This window comes from Varroa jacobsoni, unplaced genomic scaffold (genome assembly GCF_002532875.2).
Source record: "Varroa jacobsoni isolate VJ856 unplaced genomic scaffold, vjacob_1.0 scaffold_1278, whole genome shotgun sequence".
NCBI lineage: Eukaryota > Metazoa > Arthropoda > Arachnida > Mesostigmata > Varroidae > Varroa > Varroa jacobsoni.
In genome coordinates this window covers 218192-244516 of record NW_019214180.1, presented here as the reverse complement: position 1 = coordinate 244516, position 26325 = coordinate 218192, and the positions used below count along the sequence as shown (strand labels likewise).

Sequence of the window (26325 nt, the reverse complement as noted above, 5' to 3'; positions counted from 1 at the left end):
AATATTCGTTTTTATGAGAAGAATAAATATTGGTACCGCAAGCGAAAGACCCAGTATGTGTCGCTAAGTTACAGGTCGTATCACCGATTTATTAGAATTCTCGTAAAAACTATAACAGATTCCATGTAGGGTTGCTTTGGCAAACCACATTAGATAGATACAGCAAAATGTCCTATGAGAAAGCGGATGACAGGATCTGTGCCAGGGATAGGCCAGCTTCAGCTAAGCTCTACTGGTTCAAATCAAATATGCAACACGCTGGCAGTCGAAGTTCCATATACAGTTTGCAGAAAAAAACACTACGCGTTCAATATAAAAATAACTTTCATGTCAAACGTGTACGTGTTCCATAAGTGCGTAGGACATGCATAAAAGGTGTAGCAATCGACAGAAGCAAACGATATTCTTAATTTGAGTTCGACGTGATGAGTGCCTACCTGGAGGAAAATATGCAAACGACATATAGACCGAAACCTTAAGTGAAGCGTCAGGTTTGGTAAAGAAATAGTTTAAAAAGGTAAGGCACGGATGAGCGGAAACTGCTTGAGCATCTCCTGGTCGCGTCAAGCAACGAGTTATAAATTAAAACCCTACATAAAGAGCCGCAGTTAAAAACAGGTAATGGAAAAACTAGTTTGAAAAAACACTATGATTATTCTTCATTATCAACGATTACATTAGAAATTATCTCATTAAAAGGCAGAAATCGATGTACATCGCAAATCAAGAAGTGAGTTACGCCAATTATCTGTGATGTAGCTTCCAAAACTCCCATCAGGAGCTTAACCAATGATGCAAAGATTCTAATCAGTTAGACAAACTTGCTTAGTTTAGGATCTTGGGATAACATTACACTAAAATAACTTAAAAAACAATAAAAGACAACTTGTGCCATGCTCAAAAATATGAAAAGCAGAAGCAACCAAACCGTATGCTTTGCAACCATCCTCGGCGTACTATATCCCCTCTGCAACGAGACAGAAAGAGAAGACAATTTAACAACCGGACGCCCTGTTTATAAGGGTCGACCTTCTTATGTCCAACCACCTCACACAAATGTAATTATGTTCAGTCCTACAAGAATGCTTTTAGTTAAATACAGTATCATTATTTTAAAATACGCCTAATGTAATTTGGAATGGAATAATGATAGTAGTAATAACAAAACAAAGCATGATAAATGGTAATCAAATTAAATAGTCTGCTTAATAGTAATTTATTTATTCCCGTAATATGCACCTTTTTACAGTTAAACATTAGCGGTCTTCTTCATCGTTGTATTCAATGCTTCAATGCTGTATACCAAACACGTTGGTCCTAGTGTAAGGAAAATAAGATACAACTCTTTAAAAGTAAACACACTTGCAAAGCTCGTCAAACACAAAGTTGGCGTGCAGGGGCACAACGCCTTGAAAACCCTAGCTCTTCAGAGCTTGAAAACGCTCTCCAAGCGCTGCGAGATCCTCTTCCTCCTTTGAAGAACTGGCAGGCTCTTCTAAATTTCCGTGAACCGCGGCTGGAGCCGTGTCTAAAGCTCCTGTGAATGAAACGTAAGCCAAGACAAAATCGAGCCTCAATTAATTGACGAAAAAGTATGGTAAAAAAAAGGCATTCTTGAGAGATGGTTTTACTAACTCGTGATAAACTAACATAAAGAATTACGCCTTGTCCATGGTCATGTAGTTGGTTGCCAGATTATATGAATAGCGTTATAGTATCGAAACGAAAATACCAAAGGGCGAGTGTTTGGTTGCCCTATAACTATTCACGCCGCACACTTGCCTGCGGTAACTTCAAATATGACTTTGTCAATTTCCTCCTGGGCCTCTGCCTCCATTTCCTCATTGTTATCAAGTGTTTCATCTAATGTGTCTTGCATTATCTGCAACAAAGATAAGCGGTCAATTTGTAAGATAAGAGTCTGAGAAACAAGATGAGATGCAAGATATGGTTAAGTATAATTGAAGCTTAAAAAAGGTACTTTAATACTCTCGAAGCAAGCATATGCCGGAAGAAATCATAGATCAGCCGGACTACTACACTACTTTGAAAGGCATAATAAAAAGTTAGTCATTTAAATTAATTTCATTTTTAAATTTAAACTATTATGTTTCGTAAGTGTCCATCGTACCTCTTCAATGATGCCAGCTTTCATCATTTCCTTCGAGAGTTCTTGCATCGTCTGTGCAACTTCGGGAACTTTCACTAGCGACTGCATGGACTTCATCACATCCGTGCTCTTCTGCAGCGATCCAGCAACACGAAGGGTAGCTAGAAATATCAACAATGAAAAGATATTATTACGCGTTCAGAACTCGATTAGCTAACCGATTTGCGTGACATGTATTTGAAAAATTCCAAAGATTTACTGCAATGTTGGTACCGGTGGAGAACAGATCTACCGTCTAGAATAAATTTAAATATGCAACCGAGGTCACGCTCTTACCGAGCTGATGGTTGATGCCCATGATCACTGAGTTGATTTGTGTTTTCGAAACATGTATTCGAGCAATGGCTTTGCGCGATCGGACCACTTCTCTTGCTAGAATATTGCAAACATCTCTATCGCCCTTTTTTGCAGCCTCCTTGAGACTTTTCTTGATCTTTTCCTCCTCGCGTTGAATATCTACAAGAAACATAATAGAAAATCAATTGGCGCTCAATCGATGTAAGAGTAAACGATGTCACGTAAAAAGTCAACTGAGAACCTCAAACACGTACGATTATGCATATATCACAAGATCCATGCAAAATATAACCATACTTCGAATCTGCCGATCGAGTTGGTATGTCTCCTTCCGTAGCTTCGAAATCCATTCTCGTACCTATAGAAAAATAGAAAAGAAAATTATACAGTTAACGAAACTGCAGATATCACTTGTGAGTAAACTTTTTCTTAGTTTCTAATGATTTAAGGGCGGCTAACAAGACCTGAAACAAAAATAACAGAAATTTTTACACATTCTATAACCTTTTTATCTTGCAGTTGTGTATAGCTGCAACTCACCTGAAATATGTTTCTTTATTGCTCAATCACATTTTCCTCTGTCATAGATTTTTGCAAAATATAACATGAACAACGTAATGATTCTTTCTGCGCTTGCATTAGAACTGAACGTTTTTTACTGATATACTAAAATGGAGTCACACATCTACAATAATTGAATTTAACATTACGAAAGTTGATTATTAAATAATGTCTTTACCAGCTGGAAAACACTTCGTCCCAAGAGCAACTCAGGCTAGCTGTAGAATTATAAAGAAATAAATATGTACTCATTATAGATGTTGTTAGTATCACTTACCTGATCTTTAGGTGTTTTATCCTTTCCAAACAGACCCATTGTTTGTCAAGTATCGAGTGTGTTTAACAACCAACCAAGTTTTCCCAGCAGCACTCGTATCCACGCTGTGTGCGAGCTTGCGCAATAGTCGCACAAAAATTAAACAGATATCACAGTTTCGCATCACATCGAATCGGATATGTTGACTAATACCAGATTTTCAATCAAACGAAAAATTTTATGATTGATTCGTCCGTAGCTCGTGACACCCTTTCTCCATCCATTCTACCCCGTTCGAAACAACAATAATATCTTCTCTCTCTGTTGCTTATTTGACAGGAAACTGGTGCTTGTAATATCTACCTTTCTACATAATGAAAATTTTTCTAATCTAAATTTTTCTAAGAGATGGATGTTCTGTATCGAAACATGTTAATAAGTAATTATACCGTTAGTTTCCCTTACGGAAAAATTTCTAAAAAATGTTAAGACCTAGTGCTAGAAGAATCATCTATGGTGTAACGTGTTGATCAAGAAGCTGTCTGGGATTACTTGAAAGATAAATCAGACACACAAACGTTTTGAGAACGCAGCCTCCTCGTGCAGTATTCCGAGTTCACGAGGAACATTGGAGAGAAGTCGTGTATTTTTTATCATATCTCCTGTCCATAAACTATGCTTGTTACGTAGTGGAAAGAAAATTTATTCTCAGTGTGATCGTTTTCGTGTGGTGACCACTCGTGTAATCAACGGTTCTATAGCCTGCCAAAAAAACAGGCTAAGCGGTAATATAACATATATCTCGAAATGGATGAGTACACGCGCGAACCATGCCCCTGGCGCATCGTGGACGACGCTGGAGGCGCCTTTTCGATGGGTCTCATTGGTGGTGGAATTTTCCACTCTATCAAAGGTTATCGCAATGCTCCAACAGGATTTAGCCGACGGTTAGCTGGATCCCTAACGGCTATCAAAACTCGCGCACCCTTTACCGGTAGGTGAACTCAATATCAGACTGTAAAAGATGTTGAAATAGAGCCTAGAATCGAGAACGGAAGATGAAGTAGTTCATTAGCAGCGGTGGCAACAGTTCCGTTACTAAGCAAACCTTATAGAAAGTCACATTTTAGTGAACTGTGCCTGTGACTGATCTTCCCTTGGGTTCACCTCAGCTTTCGGAGGACGGTTCCTCGGGACACTCCACCAGCAATGATTTTCCGGTACCTAGCACCGTCTGCGGAGGGCCTCCTTGCTACCTGAAGTCAGTAAGGCAAAATGAGGAATTTAAATTAAAAAATATAAGGACTCTAATACCTAAGTTTGCGAAGGTTTAAAAATGGTTTATTGACCGAAACTTCTGTAGTTGCTCTTTTTGTATGTATGCAGTTGCCTCCAGGTTACCAAAATGTTTTTATAGGAAAACAAGTGCTCTGTTAAACAATAACTGTACTATAGATTGATGTCATTACTTCGAAATATTGGCTTTCCTTTCTATTTAGTAATACACTTTAGTTGACGGTGGGCCCGGAGAAGTCACTCACAAGTTTTCAAGAAAGCATCATTGTATAACAAAATTTGTGAGCGTATTTACTGCTAATCTTTAACGAAACTTGCGGATGCAGAAAATCTGTATTTGAGTGCAAAACTATTAAATGGACTTCAAACCTAAGACCCTTATAAAGAATATGTGCGGAAGAATATTATTTCCGATAGTTATCCTTTAGTTACCGGAAATGTAGTCAAAAAGGTAGTTTACCGGTCTTTGTCTCCTTGTACCTATCTCAACCAAATTTATATTTGGCTGAGTTTTATAACAGCTAAGAGGCCACTTATATTAACGTGTGTTTCTATTGTCTGTTTTTATAGGTGGTCAATTTGCTATGTGGGGCGGGGTGTTCTCAACAATCGATTGTTCATTGGCGCATATTAGGAAGAAAGAAGACCCATGGAATTCGATTGCGTCTGGAGCAATTACAGGTGGTATCCTCGCTGTCAGACAAGGAACAGGAACAATGGTGGGATCAGCTATTATTGGTAAGGCTAGTTGTCAACATCAGAATAACCAGCCCAAACTTTGGATCAAACGTAGTTTTACTAAATAGGTAGCGAGTAAGCAATAAATTAACAATGAGGAAATGAAATTTATTGGAGTAAGCTACTAAAAAAAGTAACAGCAGACAATACACATTCATACCAATTCAATGCAAATTCACTGTAGTGGAAACTGATTTAAGCAAACGACATTAATTAAAAGCTGCAACTTCTATAACATCCAGAAACATTTTCGATGCACGCCTAGCTGTAGTACCGAAAGAACGGTGCGCTCGTTAACACATTGTTACAATTTTAACTAAACTTTCGCCGGACATTTTAAAAACAGTGAACTGATACACACTCTTGGCAAGACAAATTATATCAAGTAATTGTTGCTTCGACTTCATGCTAGTAAAGTGTTGACTGAATACCGTTACTTTTCAGGTGGTATTCTTTTGTCGCTAATTGAAGGTGCGGGAATCCTGTTCACACGTATGCAATCGGAACAGTTCAAACCCATTTCCCCATTAGACATGCCTCTAGAGGGTAGTAGCGAATCGGCAAACGCATAATGACGTTGTGTAATTCGTAGACGCATAGTTGTCGAACGATGTAAATGTGCTTTTAGCTTATGTTAAATATATTGAGGAATATCGACAAAGTCTAGGAGAAATGTCACCGAAGGCGTTGCTGTAGCGAATACTGTATATCTGTTATTCGCTTACACTATAAATGCGCTATAAGACTGCTCGAAGAGAAAGACAGACTGCTCGAAGAGAAAGACGAAAATAAAAATAATTTTATATATATATATACATAAGAAAAGTAGTGTTATATTTATTTAACATCAACGTTTATCTGTCATGTGTTACTACACACTGCGTTGGATGCTTTGAGTACCTTTGAAGGAAGTTAGTAGGAACCTGATTCAGATCATGGCAATATTACGGTTTGAGTGCAATAACGATATGCTAATTGACTATTCGAAAGTAAATAACTTCAATACGCATTTAATAGCGTTTTTTTTGTTGAATGAGTCATCGATAGAAAATATCAAATGCTGGATCAGCGTGCTCCACCGTAACGAGGACATCTTGAAACTTTTCCAGAAGCGCCATGAGTCTTGTTCGAGTTACATTTACACAGTATATCATATGCTCGATATGATTTTTGCCATCAAAAAAGGGTAATAATTTAAAGAACAAGGCCTGATCTTGCGGATCCTTAAACACTGGTAAATCTTCGATGAGTTTTCGTTGTTTGGGCTTCATAATCCGCCAGATTTGCGGCGTCTCTGATCCGTCGTCAGGAATCTGTTCATCTTCGATTGCAGTTTTTACAGAGTTCTCCCTAAAGTCGCTAGTTGAACCAGATGTAGGCCAATTCAATGTGTTTTCTGTTGAGTCGTCGGGCAGAACAAGATATACGTAAAGGTGGACCTGCATCAGTATTCGTTTCTGCAGCGACCACACAACGATATCTTGAAGCGTTTGCAAGTGGGAGGGTTCGTGAAGCTGAGGATTGTACAGGTGTGAAAGACTCGTCGGCAAAGAGAATTCTGCTAGCATAGAGGCTAGCGACATTTGTGGGAACTTGTTCGAAAACTCAGTTACGAGTGGATGCTGCAGCTTAGTAGGCGCATTTGGTGCGACGACGTAACGATTTGTTGGCTTAACAGGAAAAATCACGATGGCGTGCGCAAAATACACCAGTGGGAAAGCCATTTCTAGAACGGTATCGAGAAATATGTCGGTATCATACCCTAGCTCGATCATGTTTTTTGTAGCCGATGCGCACTTTATAAGACGTTCGAGAGCCCGTCGATATTCGCTTGACAATTGTTTGAGTAGCTCTTCGGGGGTCACAACAAGAAGTAATGCATGGTATGGCTTAATATGTTGCGAGATTTGGTCCATACACTTACGAAGCACGTCCGTGTGAGCTGACGTCGATGACGCATTCAATTTATGGGTTTTATGCACGACACAAAATGGCATGAGATTTTTGTTGTTAATTTTTAGGTACAGTGCTCCAGAATTGCACAACCCGATGAAAGCTTGTTGCAGCATGCGAGCTAGGTCGCTTTCCTGAAGAATGCGAGCAAATGGACTCGGTCGGGAAATTTCACCTTCAGAAGTGTCTGATTCATTTCCATCATTATCATGAATTTGGATCATAATACTGCATTGCTGCGTGAAATACCGTGACGTGGCTTCTTCCCTGCAAAAAAATAAACAGAAATTGTAAATTTAAGTAAAAAATAAATCACCAGAATGATATTAGAAAACATCCCGTTTCACAAACCTATGTTCCGTGTTTCACAGAGTAGATCCACTTCATCCTTTAAGCAAAAAGATTATATTAGAGAGTACACAATGAAAATGCAAAATAATTACGTTTAAATAAAAGAAAGAGTGGACGGCATTTGAGAGTTTTGTGCTGTTGCCTTAAGAAACTTACTCAACAATTTCGTCTATCAGCCGAATGTCTCATATTTCTAACCAAATAATCTCGTCAGTTTTATGCAGATGCACTGCGGCATGCGCCTTAGCAGCAGTGACAAAAATTAATATTTTAAATTTAAGAGAACACTTTTTGCAGAGTCCAATGTTTACTTGCACACTGAAGTGGCTATTTTTCGGCTCAAGTCATGGTATTGTTGTACGATTTCATGGCTCGCTTGCGCTTTGAGTGCAAAAACAGCGTTGAGCATTTGCGTAGGTGGCTCTTGCCCATCGACGTTCCCATGGCGAACAGCCCCACTAACCCCCTGCGAGTCGACTGGAGCTGTCTGCCGGGTACCTCCGGTTCCAGGACCCGCTGGCCCATGTCGGGGCCCGCCACCATCCGTTTGTTGAACCATGATAGGATGGCCCACAAAGCGTACATTGTTCACCTTCAGTTCAAACTTCTCGTTGCATAGACCCTGGGGACAGGCAAACAGGTTCGAGATCTGTTCATCTGAGATCCTGAAATTCCGTACATTTATCCCATAAGTATGGCTTTAGGATAATCCATTCTAACCTACTTACGAACCACCTATGGTAAATATAACAAGAGAAGTTTTCTTGTAATTTACCATTTAGTTGACATGAACGTTACTGACCCTTTTTACGAAGACACTAGTTTCCTGATATTCACATTCGTCACTGTGGGATAAATGTAAGTTCTCGAATTCCCATGAAAGAGCGAGGATGAGAATTTATTGGAAGCTTGAGAACTCAATTCGTTGTTGCTCATGATCGTATCAATAACAATAACCAAGATCCAGGAATGAGAGTATTCTAGCTTGGCGCTGGATGCAGTACGCATTCGAACTTATTTTAACGAAAATCCTTGGCTTCGTGAAAGAAATCGGGCGGAAACTCAATCTACTTACTTAACGTAGTTTCCCTCAAAGACGTCTCCTGTCCACGCCGAACGCGAATGGAATAAATTTTCATCGCTATCCTCAATCGCATATGGGTTTCTTGGGCCAACTGAAATAATCGTTTATTCTAATAATAGGTTAGCTATGAGAAGAAATATCGCTTTCACAATTCATGTAACATAGGATTTGGGTAAAGCCGCAACCTGAATGGAACGAAGGCTTTAAGATCGCCTGGTAAAATGAATAAAACGAGAGCAGTTTTCTAGTATTTGGTAAGCAAAACATACCATCTGATCTTGGGTCTTTAGCAGGCTGAAAAGGATACTTGAAGAGAAGCCGAGACCCATTGGCATCTCGGCGGACAAGGAATACTCCAAGTGGCGAAAGATCATCCATCTAAAATGTAGGAAGCCATAGTTATTTGATACATCATAGAAATTAAACTGTGCGTAAAAAGGCTTATTATAAAGTTCTTTTATACGGCTTTACTATAAGACGCTTTAAAAGTTAAGAAAAAAACTGCGCCCACGTTATTTAGCTAGCTTTCACCATACACTTGCAGACATTTTGAAATATTACGATTTATGTCATCCCGGAAACCACAGCAAATGCGTTTTGCTACCTTTATGTTATTGTCATCTAATTTAAAGCTTCGGAAAACACTGTAGTTATTACATGCATATTATAAAAATTTATATTTGATGCTACCTCTTATAGAAAAAGTATTACCCTGATATATTACGCTATGAAGTTAATACCTTCATACAATTAGACAGATTGGTATCCAAACACAATTCAAAGCGCAACAAATAATATTTCGGTAAACATTTCGTAATGCACATAGAAAATATTCCCCTAGGCATTCTTTCCAGACAAAAAATCCTTGGTTTAACTTAGTTACCTTACGGCTCTGTCGTCAATTTCTATTCTTTACGCTTTAGACACATTTCTAAGTAGAGATATTCATTCACAATGGAATGTGGTTAACTTCATACAAGAGCCCGCTAGCTGCAATTATACGCGCATATTTTGAATATACATACATAGATGTGTGTATATTAATGTGTATAGCGAAACATTTTTTAATTTTAAGCGACCATATCGGTCACATGAGTGTTCCTGGACATATTCACTGGACACGCACATATACAATATTAGTTGTAATGGTTAGCAGCAGTTACTAGAGCTGATTAAAAGGCGTTCCTAACAGCACTTTTTTTTATTCAGTAGTGAATTAAATGCTTTTCGCGGTATCATTCACTCACTAAAGCATTCCTGAGAGTTATATTTATAACATAAAATATCCATGGTGACAGTTTGTAAGCGCATCAATTGTTTTTTCTCTTTCAGCAACTGACTCAACATGCTACATGATGCCAGTACTTAAGTCAATCGTATCCACCTTAATTAAAGGCAGACAGCCTTATTTAACTGTATTACAACTGCTTTACCACTTCAAATTGCGTCCATCATAAAAACGATATGGTGTACCTCTGCTCTTTGGTACTATCTATCTGTAGTTGACCATTACACTAACTGACCGCCTAGGTACGGGAGTGTAAAGCTCCATACTAACCGTCACTGAGCGCGCCTATCTACAGCAGCAGGAGTTTGACTTGATTCTCAACGACAGCTGACTCAGCAGCGGCTGTCGTGGTATGTCGCTACTGCGGGTACTGCAATAATAAGTGATATTGTTGCTCTCTTCTGGGAAGATAAATTAAAATGTCCGCAGCTTATGTCTGATTGCCGGAACCGCTCTAGCGGAACGTTGAAGTTCCCGCTTACTAACAGGCTGCCGCAATATTTCATCACTTAGATACACGCACAATCAAAATAATATACAAATAATAACACAATATAACTTTCTTGTCAATAGAGAAAAAACGGACAGAAAGTTTGGTGTAGTGCTCCGTGTATCGGCCATTAGTCAAGTCTCTTTAAAAATATTTTTTGTCCAGTTGACAACCTGTAGCTAGAAAATATACACGGTATCAACAAGGAAACCGAACTCAGAATCACCAGCCCTTGTAGAACAATCGCAATACTAAGGTTTTTCGAAATTCTACGGAGTCACTGAAGTAATCAGAATCGACAAGCTAAATGTAACGCAGTATAGGATTGCACCATCAAGTATGCGCGTCTGCTACGAAACGGTGTTCCGAGGCTGCACTAGTCAGCTGTTAATGCAGGCGCGTTTTGCAGGTCCGAGCAAGAGAAGAAATACTTGCATGCAGCTTTTTTACTGATGCTCAAATTTCGCTTTTCTTAGAGATCTAGTAGCTAGGAGTATTCGCGGAGATGGTGAGAGTGGTCTGGCAAGCGAAAGGGACGAAAATAAACAACAGGTGTTTTCTCTGTTTACATTCACTGTGGGTTACCATCAAGTCAGCGAACATTGTCGTTTCGAAATAGCGTGTGTGTTTGTGAATTGTGTAGCTGATGTTTTTGGTACTCCGGCTGGACTTACAACTAAACACGTGGTGAATTGCGGTCGACGCTCACGAGGCCGCTCTATTTTGTGTAGACAAGTAGTCTTCTTTGAGCGCAGGCTGTTCTTACATAAGGTAAGCAATACACTGCTATTTGAGACAAATTACTTCGGGCTAAATTTAGATATGTTCCTATAAAGCTGTCATAGTGTTCACTAAATGCAGTTCCTTGCTGAATAAAAATATACTTTGTATCCGCGTGGCACGCGCCGGTTATATGCGCTGGTATATAGTTGATGTTTATAATTTTTTTTTATACCAATAGTATGAAAAATTGGGCATAGTGATAGTATGTTTGGGAATGTAGGCTAAGTCATTGAAAACAAGTTAAGGTTGGAACTGATGAGATACATATATCGCTTTTGCGATGCTTCGATGCTTCTAATTTTTAGCAACGCTTTAATTAAAATCGTTGTGAAAATGTTTAATAGTCATAAGGTACTTGTTATTGCATTAAGGGCTACTTAAATGCAGCTGTTTTTTTTATACATTCGATCCACTAGTAACCTCCGTGGTCGAATATATGCAACGGCATACTGCAAACAACTTGCGCGTCTTTCTCATTAAAAGACCTTATCCTAGCTTGAGATTACTGTAATCTTCATTTGTTTACTGTGACAGTAGTCGATGACTTTGTATGATTGACCATTATAAGTTATATATCCAAATAGTAGTTAAAAAAAGTTCCAAGAATTAATCGTGGGTTTTGATTTTAAAAGGTACCACCGTGCTTGAATGCATTATTTTAATAACTCCTTAAGGTACTATCGTCGTTCACAGCACAAACATGATTTTCACCACCCGAACAATATTTCGTTAATAAGACCTGCTGTACTAAATACAAGTAAATACATACTTATAATCGTATATGAGGGCGAAAGAAATTCATAATCTTTAGCGACTGTAAACCCAATCGATTACGTTACCATGCACTCGATCAAATAAGCAGCCTGTATATGTATTTTTAAAGAAGACATATGACCTTTTTTACATCTGTTTCCCAAGGTCTTTTTCACTGAAATTATTAACAACAAGTAAACGCTTTATATGTCGCACTTGTTGTGTTTCAGAAGAGTGATGTCATTCCGCGGAGGTAGAGGTGGTCGTGGAAGTGGAGGCAATGGAGGATTTGGGGGCCGCGGTGGAGGATTTGGTGGCCGTGGTGGCGGTGGCGGACGAGGCGGTGGCCGTGGTGGTTTCGGAGGTAGGCCAAGTTTCCAACAGGACATGGGCCCACCAGAGGAGGTTGTGCCACTTGGCTTTTTCCAGAACACAGCTCAGAAAGATATCGTTGTCAAAGTGACGATGGGAGACAAAGTCCCATACTTTAATGCGCCTGTCTATCTCGAGAACAAAGAGAAGATCGGTATTATCGATGAGATTCTTGGTAATGTCAAAGATTACTGGGTGTCGGTCAAGCTAAACGACGACGTAAAAGCTAATTCGTTCAAAGATAAAGAGAACTTTTACATCGATCCAGCCAAGTTACTGCCTCTCGAAAGATTCCTTCCAGGCGCACCGCAACAGCGTGGCGGCAGTGGCCGAGGAGGCCGTGGTGGAGGCCGCGGGGGCGGTGGAAGAGGTGGCTTTGATAGGGGTGGCCGAGGAGGTCGAGGAGGTGGTTTCGGAGGTCGCGGAGGCGGTTTTGGAGGCCGCGGTGGTGGTTCTGGAGGTCGCGGAGGCAGTTTCGGAGGTCGCGGAGGCAGTTTCGGAGGTCGCGGGGGTGGCGGTCGAGGTGGGTTCGGAGGTCGTGGAGGTGGACGAGGAGGACGCGGAGGGTACTAGGCGACATAAAGAGAAACACGAGGAGGCAAAATGGAATAAAGAAAAATGCGAAGAGAGAGACGACGGAAGCAAAGCCAACAATACAGAACATTACTGCTGGCGTTCAGTTGGAAGTACTGCGTTTAATGAGCATTTGTGCTCTTTAGGGATACTTGTGTAATGTGCGAGTAAGCGTCATGTATAGGGGGCGGGAAAAACCGATAAATATAATGAAACAAGAAATAGTAATAATAAGGTTAAGCGAAAAAAATGTTATCATGTATATATAACAAATCCATTAAGCAATCCTCACTATGAAAATACGTTGAAAAATAAATGTATATGTGCTGCTTAGAAGCGTAGGTTTTGCTGTGTCCTCACTTATAAAGCTTAGAGTGCATGAATACCACAAACGTAACAGCAGCATAGTTATGGCACGTATTGCGTACGAGCTTTCTGCTGAACATATTGAACTTTACTAATCATAATATACTCAAACATATTGCTCTAATATTCGAGGCATATAGAAGGATCCCTTGGAACTGTAGGTTACAACGAACGTGCCCATTTCTACTGATGCGACTCCTAAGCCTTGTATGATAATGAAGCATTGCTTTAATAGACATATGTAGTTAGACATAGTTCATATATTTCCGTGATGCCGGCACGAATCCATATGCGGGTATTTATTGAGAAAGGCCGCGCAAAAAGTACTTCGTAAGGTCGTATTCATTTTTTTTTTATTGAATACTTCTATCAGACATAAAATCGTAACACATTTTAGGTACAAAAAAATCCTCAAAATTTTAGCAGCTCGCCTCTTGTAACACGTTCTGTCGACAAAATAATAGAAATTTGTTGGATTGGCTATTATGGAGGTACATATCCTGAAAAACAGCGTCAAACTTTACAGGAAAACGAGGACGTGTATAAAATTAGCACCCGTGTCGAGTGAGCAACTGCAAATGCGCAGATCATTCAGAGAATTTATTTTAATTTGTCCACTTCAAGAACAGGATCTCCTGAAGTTTGCCGAAATTGATTTTAAGTGATTTAGTTATTTTTATGTTAGAGAGGTTACAAGAGTTGCTCTAACTCTACGGATCTTCTAATTGGTCGAATCGATTCCCAGTCTTACTTGAATAAAGGCCGGTTCGGATAAAGGAAAAGAAACTGGAAATAGAGAATGAGGCAAGCTTATATTTTAACATCTTTATACCTAAAATTGGAGATGCTAAAAATGGAGGATCATTTAAGCCGTAATGACGCTTTAGATTTTTCAATACTCGATGTTTTCGCATATTTTATTGGTTCATATGGGTTTAGTCATGTTCTTAGCAATGCAAGAGGCGAGCCATGAAATAACCTTCAGTTAATTAAAGAAGCTATCTCAATGACAGCTTTTTTGCTTTTTGCGGTTTGTCGCTGTTTACCTCCGCAGTCTTCTCTTTGTACGACAAAACTTAAAGGCAGGCTATAGGCGGCCAACATAAACATAAAGAAATCATTTATGTTCAAAATTAATAACACTTTATTGTTATTACACATATTGTTATTATTGTTTAAGATCTGATTCTTACAAGAGTTCATAAGTACATATTGGAACACTCGTAACCCACAGATATTTCCTATGTACAGTTATTTTCATATATTAGTGCGTCTTTTGCGTACTAGTGAAGTTACGCAATTAGTGCCTGTAGTAATTTATGGAGGCAATATACAGCTAGGATTTTACGAATTTCCTGGTTCTTTTAAATAGTGGCTGCGCTATGATCAAAGGTGATGCCCAACTCGCGGTTGTGCATGCTTGTGGGTAAAATTTTCTGATATTACTTAATATGTAGAACAATAGGACAGTGATCACTTCCCATTACTTTATCCCTAATCTCATTATCAATGACTTTGCTCACGAATTGTTCCGACACAATAAAGTAATCAAGACGCCAGCCAATATTTTTCGCGCGAGCGTTCATCATGTACGACCAGAATGTGTATGCTTTTGTACGGTTTGGGTAGAGTTTGCGGAACGTATCGACAAAACCCTGCTCGAGCAGAGCTGTCAACCCATCACGTTCTTCCTGGGTGAATCCAGCATTACGTTTGTTGGTTTTGGGATTGGCCAGATCGATCTCCTGATGAGCCACGTTCAAATCGCCTGTCAGGATGACATGCTTTTTCTTTTTCAGGTTGCAAAGATACATTCTGGAAAATAGTCGAACGAGTGAATAGCGTCAATGAAGCATTTTGTTCTCATAAAAGCTAAACGCCTACACCAAACAAAACTTTCGAGTTTAAAAATGTGTGTTGCGATATATAAAACAAGAGCGGGTACCGGGAAGGTCTTTTGTCCTGCGCAAGTTTCTTGGAAAATATATTTAAAGGTATTACAAATATTAAAGAACTTTACAGAAAAGAAGTTGGCTAATATTTACGAAATATTTTAGGGCCCTATGATAGATTTACTAGATAAAGATTAAATACGTTCAGAGAATGTTTTATTTCGCATTCCTTGAGAAATCACGCATTTATGAAATCAAGCAATTTATGAAAGTAATGCTGTGTCAGCACAATGGCTATCAAACATACTTAAATTATGCATTTGCTTTCGCCGCAATCGGGTGCGTTCACGGTACCCAACCATAGATACAAACCTGAAATCTTTGTCCCATTTCATTCTGTAGTCCAACCTAACAAGGCCCCGACCAGCATTGGGGACGTAAGCATTAATCAAGAAGAAATCTTCAAACTCCATCGTGATCACCCGACCTTCAGCGTCGTGTTCGTTCACGCCAATGCCGTAGGAAACTTTAAGGGGCTCTATTTTGGACAGGATGCCCACACCAGAGTAGCCTTCCTTGTCTCCGGCCAGGAAATAGCTTTTATATCCTCGTATCGATTCTAGTTCCTTGGGAAGCTTATTGTCTGAACACTTTGTCTCCTGAATGCAGAATACGTCGGGAGCTTCTCGATTAAGATACTCAAGCCCTCCTTTTGGTAGCCACGCGCGAACTCCATTGATATTCCACGAGACGATTTTGAGCGAGCCTGAAGCGTAAACGCGTTTGTAGGGTTGGTTGAAAAAAGATCAAAGAAAAACTTTTGATATGTTGATTTGTTACAGTTATTATTTGGTCAGGTCGATAGTAGTAAAGGATAGCGGAGGGTGATACTTTATCTAAGCACATAACTTATACTTGGCAGCGTTTTAAGATATATACATCTTCATTTACCTCACAAAGATGTTTTTTATTAAGCTCAGATATCATTATAATACGTTCTCAGGCTTTGGAATGATTCACTACGCTTAATAGGTTTAATATCCTCCGCTGCATATTACAGTGTAGCTGGATTCAACGACAATAGTATAATCGGAATTCCATCAAACTCAATAGCTGCTTCCGGTGTAATTTTTGTTACCTTTTTTATCGTAGTTAACAGCAGCATTGCTTTCGTCATCTCCTGCATTATTTAAATCCTTAGTTTTTACGACCTGCTTGTTTGTAGTCAACTTTTGCTTCGATCCATCGGTAGAAGGAGAGCTTTTTTTAAAGCTTCGTTTAGGTTTCGGCTGTTCCACGTCTTCAGATGAGCTGTCAGATTTCTTCTTTCGTTTGGAAGTTTTTGGAGCTGGTTTCTCGTTGGAGTTCGACTCGTTTTTATTGTCACTTTCTTTGTAGCTTTGTTTCTGCGCTACTCTTTTGCCTCTGGTTCTTTGATCAACTCCTACTTTGTCAACCTGATCTGCTGTTGAGGATCCGACAGCCGAGCTAGCCTTGACCTTTTTGGGAGGCATACTTATTTTATAGGAAGCCTGAACGAGGAAACCTGACAAACTGACAATGTGTAATGGGGCTTTCGGCTGAAGAACAGACGAAGCCAAGCGAACGCTAGCGATCAATGCGCGACAAAGCATAGCCAACAGACGGTTTCATCAAAACATGGCTTCGACAGGAATTGTTCTTTGCTGCAGAAGCACAACACGGCGCACTTGCTCTAGGACAAGGCCATGCAAGTGTCTCGCAGAGAAATGGCGCGAACACAGCTTACGAAGTAATCGTTCTCGCGGGCTTTTAATGCTGGCAAAGAACAAATGGGATGTTTCCCTTGGAGAACAGAACAGGAGCTTTTGTAGTTGTTATATTTACTTTAGTTTATGTATATTATGTTGTTAATATGTTGCAAGTATCCAACGTAATTGCAAATTTTACCTGCTAGTAACTTAAGTGGAGTATTATATATGGCGCAGATACGTAAGATGGTAATAACTAACTTTCTATTTTAACTAATACTCAGTTGCCTGATTTGTTGTTAACTTACAGAATATGCAAACGAGACACCAACATACAAAACTATAGAGAAAAGACATCCCAATAACGAAAATTAAATTAAGTACAGTTTTTTAAGTAGATACACCAAAGAGTATTTCTACAGTTCACCGCCGTTCCATTGGGGTAATTTAGCTGGGTAAATCTCTGCTCGAAAAACTCAGGGGTTTTTAACTTGAGCCCATGAAATCAACGTGTGTTACCGAAAGAAAGCAGCAGATATATCGTTCGTAAACAGAGAAATCCGTCTCATATTCGAACAGTGGTGGAGGCCCATAAAAAGAAAAAAGTAACTAAATAGGAAAGATTAGTTTCTTTGAAATCCTAGCACTGACTTAAGTGTGCCAAAAACGAGATTACCTTTCAACCAACTTGATAGTTCCTTTATCATGCATTTGAGCTCCGCATTTAGCCATGTACGAAACGTTTATTATGCAACAAAGATGCGCACTGTATTTTAAATTTACACATGTAAAGGCGTTGAAATAAACTGAAGTATCTGTAAATATGTCGACGTATAATTCATTACACGAACTCGTATTTAGTTTATTGCTGTGAGCTAACTTAACTGCAAATACGAGATGTCCTAAGATACAACACTTATTTATTTCTCAACTTTTTATATAGTACCTTAAGGTTTTTGTAAGGATTCAAAATATCTTTGGTGAAAAATTATATTAAACATTGTTTTATTTGCAGGACAAATTTTCTTTTCTTCCAAGCCCTTTGTACGTAAACTCAATCATCATGAATAAATATAGGCCTAGGCAAAATTCATGGTCATATGAATATTCCTAAAAAAAAAAACTATGAAGAACTTGAATCGAATCCTACCATGATACCATTTCGAAGAGATACTTCAATACAAGTGGTGTTGGACTTTTTGCGAAGATTCGCACAATTTCGAGAGGCACTCGCCTGACGGTCTCCATAATGATAAGACTATTATATTATCATTTTCGTTAGTGTGAATAAGGCAAGTTACTAATGTCGGCTCTGTGGAGCTAACCAATCCTTCGGGAAGTTTCTTTATCGTCTCCTTCAGGCTCCAGTAGCTTCTATTGAGTACCTGAGAAACGCTTGTCTTATACCAACCTATAAGATCGGCTAGCAAACTAGAGATGTTTCATGCTCCAAAATATTTTAATACACTACTTTATTTGACACTACCCCTTTAGTTCAAAGGCTTTATCGAATTGCTAGTCCTTACCATTGGGGCTTAAATGTGGAGTCCACATGGAGAACCCGGTGCCTGCAAAAATCGCACTGCGCTTTTCTTTACAGACGGGAAAATGCTTGTGCGAGGTTAAAAGTTTTTTTAGCCATCATCAATCATTTATTTGAAGGGTCAAAGCGATGCGGTCGTCAGATGATTTGTTTCTTAAACGGTTTTAGATGAATAGAAAAGTAAACAATGTTGCGCCAGGTGCAGTTTTATTTTGTTACCCAAAGCTGATAGATAGCAACGTAGATAGCTGATGTACATTTCGATCTTCCCATTGAGAATGTATGATCTCTCATCGATATCGAGATCTTACAATGGGGTAATTTTTTAATTGAGTAGCAACGTTACAAAACCAAATTGGCAGTATTGCCTTCAGGGCGTCGCTTCGATCATCTATTTAGCTTGATTTTTAATCTGCTGCGTTCATCGAAATCATATTGTCAGTATAATCGAACTCGATGGGAGGTTTAATAGAAAAATAAATTATTTGTTTTTTTATCATAGAGCCGAACCTACGCACTACGTATTGAAAATATATAACAAAATATTGATAACTACAACAGAAGCAAAAATTTCGTACAGGGCCGTTGTGTTAACTGCATATACGCTATAACTGCATGCATTTTTAGCTCACACTTGTGCTTGTACCTATATGTATTGGTCTCTCTTGGTTGCAAAAGTTGTCTGCGTTTTTCGCACTTGATTCTGATTTCGGCAGATTCGCGTAAGGCTTCGATGTGACTTGTCTGCTCTATATGTACAGAAGCATATGGATCACCAACACCATACAAAAACTGTCGTCAGTACCTGGTGGTCTCTGTTCGAAGTCCGAGCAATTGATATTATACGTTATAACATCCATATAAAAATACAAAATGCATGCCGTGCCGTCTACGGAGGAGTCTTATGGCTGATATGTGAACGTGTGCATGCGTGTAGATACTTCGGCGGAGATAAGAACATCGCCTAATGACATTTTTACTTCGTACAGTTTATAACGCGTATAGCAAATGTTCGTGGGCTATTAACCTACTTTCAAATGTCATTTAAGTTCTGTCACCAGCCATGTTTTCAACAGTTGCTGCGGCAAATTTGTGCCATGCGACCTTTTTCCGACCTCCCAGCTGCTCGCCTTTTGACACTGAGCGTCGTGTTTTGAATAAATGTTGCCGCCTTCGGTGTTGTCTTATCACGGAATGGCAAAGAGGCTTCGCGCCTTCTTCGATCGTCGTTTCCGTTGCATAGGTTGCTGTTGCTTAGGAAGTCGACCAATTCCCATTTTAAAGCTTAATACTGCATACTGTACTAGTTACATTTTTCTATAAGGTATATGGAGACATTGCGCTGGGGCTTGCTGCTAGACTTTATTGTCTGGCGAATATTGTCTCCCTTCTTCTTGGTTCCCTTGACGATAATGTAAGGTTTCGGCCGTATGTCGATAGCATTTTCATCTGATGATACTCCGCCTACTCAAGGCAGAATTTTACCCGTTTCGTGGTCCGCAGGAAAGAGTACTAAAATAAATACCCGGGTTTCATGCCACCTTATATGCTGACAGTTAGACGGTAACTTAAAGGAAGTTTAACGGCGTCGAAACGTTTGCGCCCGACTACACGGCAAGCAATTCGTTAGAATCTCATTCTAATTGACTGTGACTATCGATAGATAATTATGTGTATGATGCTTAAAGTATCGTGAAAATTGCCCTCAGTCAATCGTTGCAGGTTTAATCAATGTACTTTAGCCTGCTATGACTCTGAGAAAAAAAAATTAATTAAGAGCACTAAGCCTCTGCTAGTATTTATAACAACAGGAATGAATATATTGGATTGATACAATAAACACAAACAGATTGGAACCCTATCATCAAGCGAAGTTGGTGTGTTACACCTGAGGTAGTTTGAGGCCCTTCTCTCTCCCTATGTTCTGTATTTAAGTGCTGTTTGTAACAGTTGGCTCCCGGTGTGCCAGGGCAACAGTGCGGGTTCGACTGGTTTAAAAGTTCACAAAACCATTTAGAGATCACAAGAGTTCACAAGATCATTTAGAGATGAACATATTCATCTTGGATATGATTAATTCGTTTTAGAAAATAATTACATTATAGTTTATTTAAGGACGCATTTCAAATGTCGTTCTACTTTCTTCCGTATTGTTTGCTGAAGAAACTGAGGTTATGTTCCTAAAGACTTCACATAATAAATCGTTATGCTAAAGTCGAATGTTATAGCACTCTGGCAATGTTAAGCGCTTTGTAGAACAAAGTTCAAAGAATTCAAGTGCATTTACATTTTAACGGCCTTCGCGGGCATCTTCTGTGCAGAAGCATAACATACTATTATTTACATGTAAAAGCATGATCCAACGTTCGAGACTTATACAACCCGTATACTCTATCGGCGCCCATTAAGGCGTTAGTAGGTAACCTGAATTTGATCTGATTTCCAACTTTTATTGTTATTTATGTATCTATATATTGTTGCCGACACAAAGTAAAACAAGTTATTATGCACATGTACATGGGCGTACGGTTCATGTGTGTAACGCTGTCTTTTCCTTAGACATGAATTGCCCAGGCATCTCACGATGAAATGCAGTTACGAGATGCGTAAGCGATTACTGAACTCTAGTACCACATAAACTCTCAGCTGTGCTGTTTGTGACAGTTATTATGCCTTTTTTGCGCCGCCATTGTCATGTTTACTGTGATTAGTCGGTCACGGGTCGTGTTACATTCGTTAATCTTTGCTTTAGAGCAACTATTTTACACAGTAAGTGACGACATTTTCGGACTAACGAGTTTCTCGTAACGCCAGTGTCAGCCATCGCTTTAATCTGCTCTGCCTTCGTGGTGTCTTACTTTCGATGCGTGCCGATCTTCCTCATTGGCACGCGTCTGCAGCTCGCTAAGATGTCATCTATCTTAGGCAGATTATTGCATTTCTACTTGTTCATCACGCTGCCATTTCTACGTGCACCTCGACCTCTGCCCAGTTTAGTCGAACCTCTGCCAAGTAGAATTCGTTTATTACCCTGAATCGTTTTCTTTTCTTTTCAATATTCATCGAAGGGGTTTTCGCGGGCGGATACATCTTCGGCTGTTGCTTTTGTTTAGCCATAATGGCGCTAATTTTCGCCTGTGCTATAAAATCACGGGACACTAAACCTGCACTGTACACTACTCGTCTTGTCTCTTGCAACCTGCCTCCTACTAGTTGGAAAGTAACTGCAACATGTTTAGACCATTCTATAGATTTAGATCGAGAAGATCAGGAGTAACAATCTGTCTGGAGTAGAAGTACTTATAAACTGGTATTCAGGACTGAGCCTATAAAAAACAACTTTTCGTCGAAACTTCTTCGGAGTGTGTACGGTTCATAAATAACGGTGTTGTATAACGAAAACGTACACATGACGCAGTCGAACTAATTTTCAGTACATAGTTCGGAAGTATTTCATTCGATGATTGTATGAGCGATAGCTGGGTGATGGCTTATTGTCTTTCGGCGGTTCGCGTGATGCGTCGTTTGGCGAATTTTATTTCTTCGTTTCTGTGCGCCTGAACTAGAACTTTGGTTTTTTTTTTGATAACTTTCGCAGCGAGGCCCAACTGACTTATCTTCGTCTATACGAGAAAAATACGTTCTATAAATTCACCAGTCCCTTCTAAATGGAAAGGACAACAAATAGGAATAACTTTAAGTAAAAAGGTAAATGTGAAACTAAAGTTTATGCAGCACATCATCTAGCCACTAAGGACGTATGTCTTTGAACAGTTTGGAGATATTTTGGCTTACTTGATTTACGTGGGTTAACGCAGTTAAATTAGTTCTGTCAACTCGAGGCCAACGAGAAGCTTCCCTTGTAGTGCCGGAATGGCTGGGTAGTTTTACGATCGTTCTTTCTTAATCAAGGTGGAAGCACCCGATTTTATGGGGCAGCCATTCCAGAAGGTAGGCTGAATAAGTTTCCATAATGAGATCACATATTGTAAAGCGATTGTATTAGCGTTGCTAGGTTATTCCCTATATTTATGAGTATATAAAGACAATAGTAATGACACCTCGTTACACAAGTATCGATAGGACATTTAAAGATAGGTACTTACCATTGTTTCTCACGTATTCAACATTTTATTTTAGCGCGACCACTCTTCTTAGCGTTTTTTTTTTGTTGAATAACCTACCTTGGGCCTAATGGAGCGTTTGTTTTTACGTACCGGTCATGAGATTCAAGTGCGGTTCAAAGTTCATGCTGCGAACCATCAATTGAATGCGCTTGTTTCCTCATTATTGAGAGAAACTGCGCAATCCGTACAATGGATACCCAACAAAGTGCAACGAAATAACCCTGATTATGCAATGCATGGAACAGCAATCGTTGCAGCATAGCAAGAACACTGCGAGCAGCTACGTCGAAGAGAAAAGCGTTAGCGGAAGACGTAAATTGAACGAGGCCCAGAAGATATACGATTGGCAATTTGCCTACATGCACCTCGCGCGAGAATTTTGCGCAACATGCCTCTGAGGCATATTATAGAAGCCGTCGCGCATACAAAGCAAGCATCAAGATATGCTTTACGGGTCGACCGATTCCGTCGTCGACACCAGTCAATCATGATGAGACTAAAAAAAAGCGTACAAAGAGCTACGCAATTTGCGGCTGAACAAACTAAAAACCTAACGAAGATGAAGAACTACGAGGCTTAGGCTTGGAAACACGAAGCGAAGGCATATCGGCATGAGGAGGAGGCTAAAAAGTTCGACACAGTAGCGCCCCCTTCGGCACACGTTTAACAAAAAAAATCATCATGTTTTTTAATAATAAATGTTTATGTCAAGCTGGCTGTCCTTTTCTATGGTTGTTATGTCAAGGGTAAATGAATGGGAGAGCAGGCTTCCTAATTTCATAAGCCTTTTACATACCTTAGGTGTCAAAGTTGGAACCACTTTTCATTTCGTGGTTGCCCGATATATTCTTACGAACTAAGGCGATGAGTTTTGTCCTATTGTCAATTCTATAGAAGGGTTCTAGCGATACTGCTTTGTAGTTAGGCTAACACATGTTGTGGTAAGGCCACTCTTTTCGACGCAGATTATCTCAAACTCAATAGGAGCGAGTTCAACGGACGAACTAGCACTCTACCCTTTTCGTTGCAAGGAAAGACCTTATTTCTACATGGCCATACCTTTTGTAGGTACATCCTTTTCCATGATGGACTGGCAGATTTTTGCAGGCTAGATAACGATCACATTTCGGTGACATAATGCTTCTCACCCATTGACGTAGTGACTCAGCTGACCTTTCAGTTGGTCTATAGATACCGCGTCAGATTACGGAACGAACTTAATCTTCTCCTTCTAACAAATAGGGAGGCTAGGAATATATTGAGTTGTGCAGTTTCAACCAGCAGCTAACAAACCTTGTTTTTGAGGAATCGTTTGGCCGCTTTGCAACATTGCAAAAGCCGTATAATGTTAACCTATTGACGACCTCTAAGGTTGACCAGCCATTTGCTTTTAGCTACGTCTGTGTAGACTGAAAGCAATAAATAATGGACAATAAAGGATGATTTGGTTGACACATTTCATGATTAGATTCGTAATATTTAAAATTTTCTATCATCAGAAATCAGAAGGAAACATATTTTTTCGTATGTTTTTTGCATGTTTTGCTTCACGTAGTTACGAATTACTGCCTTCATGTCGCATCTACCGTTATGTGTTGGGTTTACCTTTTTTCGATTCTGCTCTACTCGAGTCTGTTTTGGTTCTGAACGCTTTGGAAAGCGGTAGCAAGACAAGGAAGGGTTTGACTGTTGTTTTTGAGTTATTGAAGTAAGACGATTTACCATACTACAATGTTTTGTCATAGTCCTCGCTGTGTCTTGTGCCAGTGTTCTAAATGGCTAACGAGTTAGCCATCAGATGGTCGATGCACACGAAGCCTTTTGATTACCAAACGTTCTGCTCCCGGTTCTCACCTATGTTGTGACTTGTGAAATGGGTTGTTGTTTTTTTTGTTTTTTTTTTTGCTTTCATTATCATTCTTCCATTATGATGTCACCTCTTTCATCGTCTCAATTTGACATGCACGTCTGTACGTCCTACGCCAATGATCGGTGCACTGTGTTTCTGTGTTTGCCTTCGCTGCAGCCGAATTCGTTTTTCTCGAGTGTCTTCCTCATCTTGTCCAAGTTTTGCGCAAAGTTTTCCTTGTTCCACCTTTTTATCCTTCACTTACTGGCTTTTTTGCTTGCTAACTCTTCTCCCGATTTTGTTTCCTGTAGATGGAAGCGGCGTCTGTATTTTGTTCATTCTTAGCGTAGACGTCTCTACTTCTACTCTGATGATTCTTTACCTTCCGAGTCCTGATTGCGAGAGATTACTGTTACCTTCACCAGCATCCGCGTCCTCCATCCCCATTGTGATCGTTGAACAGTGTTCGAATGGCCGTTCACTGTTCGTTTAATTGAAATTTAATTATCGGCTAGATAGAGTGGTTGTCATGTGCCCATCCTTGCTTTTTTACCCGGGTCGTAGCTTCCCAGCCTTCGCTGTCGCCCAAGGCCCCCTGTGCTCTGGGTAGGCTGGTTACGCTATCCATGCTGCTCAAAAAATTCGCTACGAAGTTAGGAGGGTATATATTGTAAATGTAAAGGGTGGCGCGGCAGGCAATGAGCCAGAAGGCGCCTAAACGAAGCTCATCTATCTTTTTAATATGTACTTGAGACCTTCTGTTCAAGGAAAAGACGTGGTGAGCTAAACGCACCAGTGCGACGAAATCAATGGTACCCATAAAATTAATTAGAATCTCTGCTAAGGTCAAAATTATGAGACAGTATAAGCTTTTACTACGTAGCCCCGATAACAACAATGAAATGCAATAAACAGTATAACCTGTAGAAGCCGCTAACAATTGTGCTCTGTAATTAAGGTTGAGCCAAGGTGAACTGTTGATAAAAAGGTGCAATCGTTTTACTTTGTAACATCACTTTAAGCACTCTACAGAAAAAAACGTCTCTCAAAAAAATGTTCCGAATTTTAAAATTTACATTTACTGGTGTTTGTAGGGTCAGTACAAACCTGTGTGAATGGTATACTATGATTATTATAGCAGTTACCAACTACCATTCTTTAATTGCCCATTTAACGCAAAATTCGTTGCAGTTAATGTACGATTATCGTTTCCTGAACTTTCTGCACTTCCGATATTATAAATGAGAGTGTAGATTGAAACCAGTAATACTGAAAAACGCAAATGCGCACCACTTCAGCCTTAAATGTCAAAGACGTTGATAGACGATCTTTCGTACCCATACGGTGTCCCATTTTTAGGCTAGAATAAATGATGTTCTGGTGAGCGCTCAGGATCGACTACTGCCCACTGTTTGATCCCTTGGGGCATTCCGTTGGCCTTCTAATACACCTGAGTTCTGCCAGAGAGGGAGCTGAAAATGAGGATAATAGGACGACGCCTAGCACAAACAGTTGTGATGGAATGGGAAGTCCATATATATAAAGGTTGGCGCGACAAGCAACCAAAATAAAACGAAAAAAAAAAAGAGTAAATGGAATAGACTAGTGAGATCAGGTAAATTAAACCGCTGTAACCAACTAAGTTACTAATTGAGCTCGTGCACACGCCCAATAGCAGCTGGAATCACGCAAAGGTACTTGCATAACATCTGTTCCGAGTCTTGTTCTGTTTGAACGAAGTGCTCATTTGGCTGAAACGTTGCGATAGCCACATCGGATATGAGGGCAACAGAATTTCAGACCGCAGCTGCAAATAGAACCTAAAAGTCGTCAAAAAAATTAAAAATGTATAT

General features: G+C 39.7%; 5 protein-coding genes across 11 annotated transcripts in view; 2 read left to right on the top strand and 3 right to left on the bottom strand.

The window, feature by feature from the left end:
- Positions 1-58: 58 nt before the first annotated feature.
- On the bottom strand, positions 59-3605 carry Vps24 (vacuolar protein sorting 24). Of its 4 annotated transcripts, XR_015314162.1 has the most exons (8): positions 3306-3605; positions 2765-2825; positions 2447-2626; positions 2132-2271; positions 1783-1882; positions 1240-1537; positions 929-967; positions 59-437 (listed from the first exon to the last, which is right to left on the bottom strand). XR_015314162.1 is itself a non-coding variant. In XM_022847296.2 (6 exons), the coding sequence occupies exons 1-6, from the start codon at positions 3342-3344 to the stop codon at positions 1419-1421; spliced, it is 639 nt and encodes a 212-aa protein (XP_022703031.1). In that variant the 5' UTR covers positions 3345-3605; the 3' UTR covers positions 1178-1418. The 4 variants fall into 4 exon arrangements, 1 of the variants encoding a protein (XP_022703031.1); XR_002685162.2 differs by having other exon boundaries at positions 59-967; XR_015314163.1 differs by lacking the exon at positions 3306-3605 and having other exon boundaries at positions 59-967; positions 2722-2789.
- Positions 3606-3848: 243 nt separating this feature from the next.
- On the top strand, positions 3849-6143 carry Tim17b (Translocase of the inner mitochondrial membrane 17b). The gene is made up of 3 exons (XM_022847306.2): positions 3849-4278; positions 5151-5318; positions 5763-6143. Exons 1-3 carry the CDS (start codon positions 4092-4094, stop codon positions 5888-5890), a joined length of 483 nt encoding a protein of 160 aa, XP_022703041.1. The 5' UTR covers positions 3849-4091; the 3' UTR covers positions 5891-6143.
- On the bottom strand, positions 6126-10720 carry Nprl3 (GATOR complex protein Nprl3). 2 transcript variants are annotated; one of them, XM_022847294.2, is made up of 5 exons: positions 10265-10720; positions 8976-9084; positions 8698-8797; positions 7934-8287; positions 6126-7538 (listed from the first exon to the last, which is right to left on the bottom strand). In XM_022847294.2, exons 2-5 carry the CDS (start codon positions 9082-9084, stop codon positions 6356-6358), a joined length of 1746 nt encoding a protein of 581 aa, XP_022703029.1. In that variant the 5' UTR covers positions 10265-10720; the 3' UTR covers positions 6126-6355. The 2 variants fall into 2 exon arrangements, with proteins under 2 accessions (XP_022703029.1, XP_022703030.1); XM_022847295.2 differs by lacking the exon at positions 10265-10720 and adding an exon at positions 10140-10157.
- Positions 10721-10864: 144 nt separating this feature from the next.
- Positions 10865-13306, top strand: LOC111268342 (uncharacterized). 2 transcript variants are annotated; one of them, XM_086971674.1, is made up of 3 exons: positions 10875-11255; positions 12251-12384; positions 12683-13306. In XM_086971674.1, the coding sequence occupies exons 2-3, from the start codon at positions 12258-12260 to the stop codon at positions 13123-13125; spliced, it is 570 nt and encodes a 189-aa protein (XP_086827800.1). In that variant the 5' UTR covers positions 10875-11255; positions 12251-12257; the 3' UTR covers positions 13126-13306. The 2 variants fall into 2 exon arrangements, with proteins under 2 accessions (XP_022703023.1, XP_086827800.1); XM_022847288.2 differs by having other exon boundaries at positions 10865-11255; positions 12251-13187.
- Positions 13307-13667: 361 nt separating this feature from the next.
- LOC111268356 (uncharacterized) overlaps positions 13668-26325 on the bottom strand; it is a 13633-nt gene continuing 975 nt past the window's right edge. The window contains exons 2-4 of one of the 2 annotated variants that reach the window (XM_022847314.2): positions 16362-17047; positions 15596-15989; positions 13668-15146 (exon numbers count right to left, since the gene is read on the bottom strand). In XM_022847314.2, coding sequence (XP_022703049.1) covers positions 14774-15146; positions 15596-15989; positions 16362-16857 — 1263 coding nt within the window. In that variant the 5' untranslated portion in view covers positions 16858-17047 and the 3' untranslated portion in view covers positions 13668-14773. Of the gene's footprint in view, positions 15147-15595; positions 15990-16361; positions 17119-26325 lie in introns of those variants that run through there. The other variant, XM_022847316.2, reaches the window with a different exon arrangement.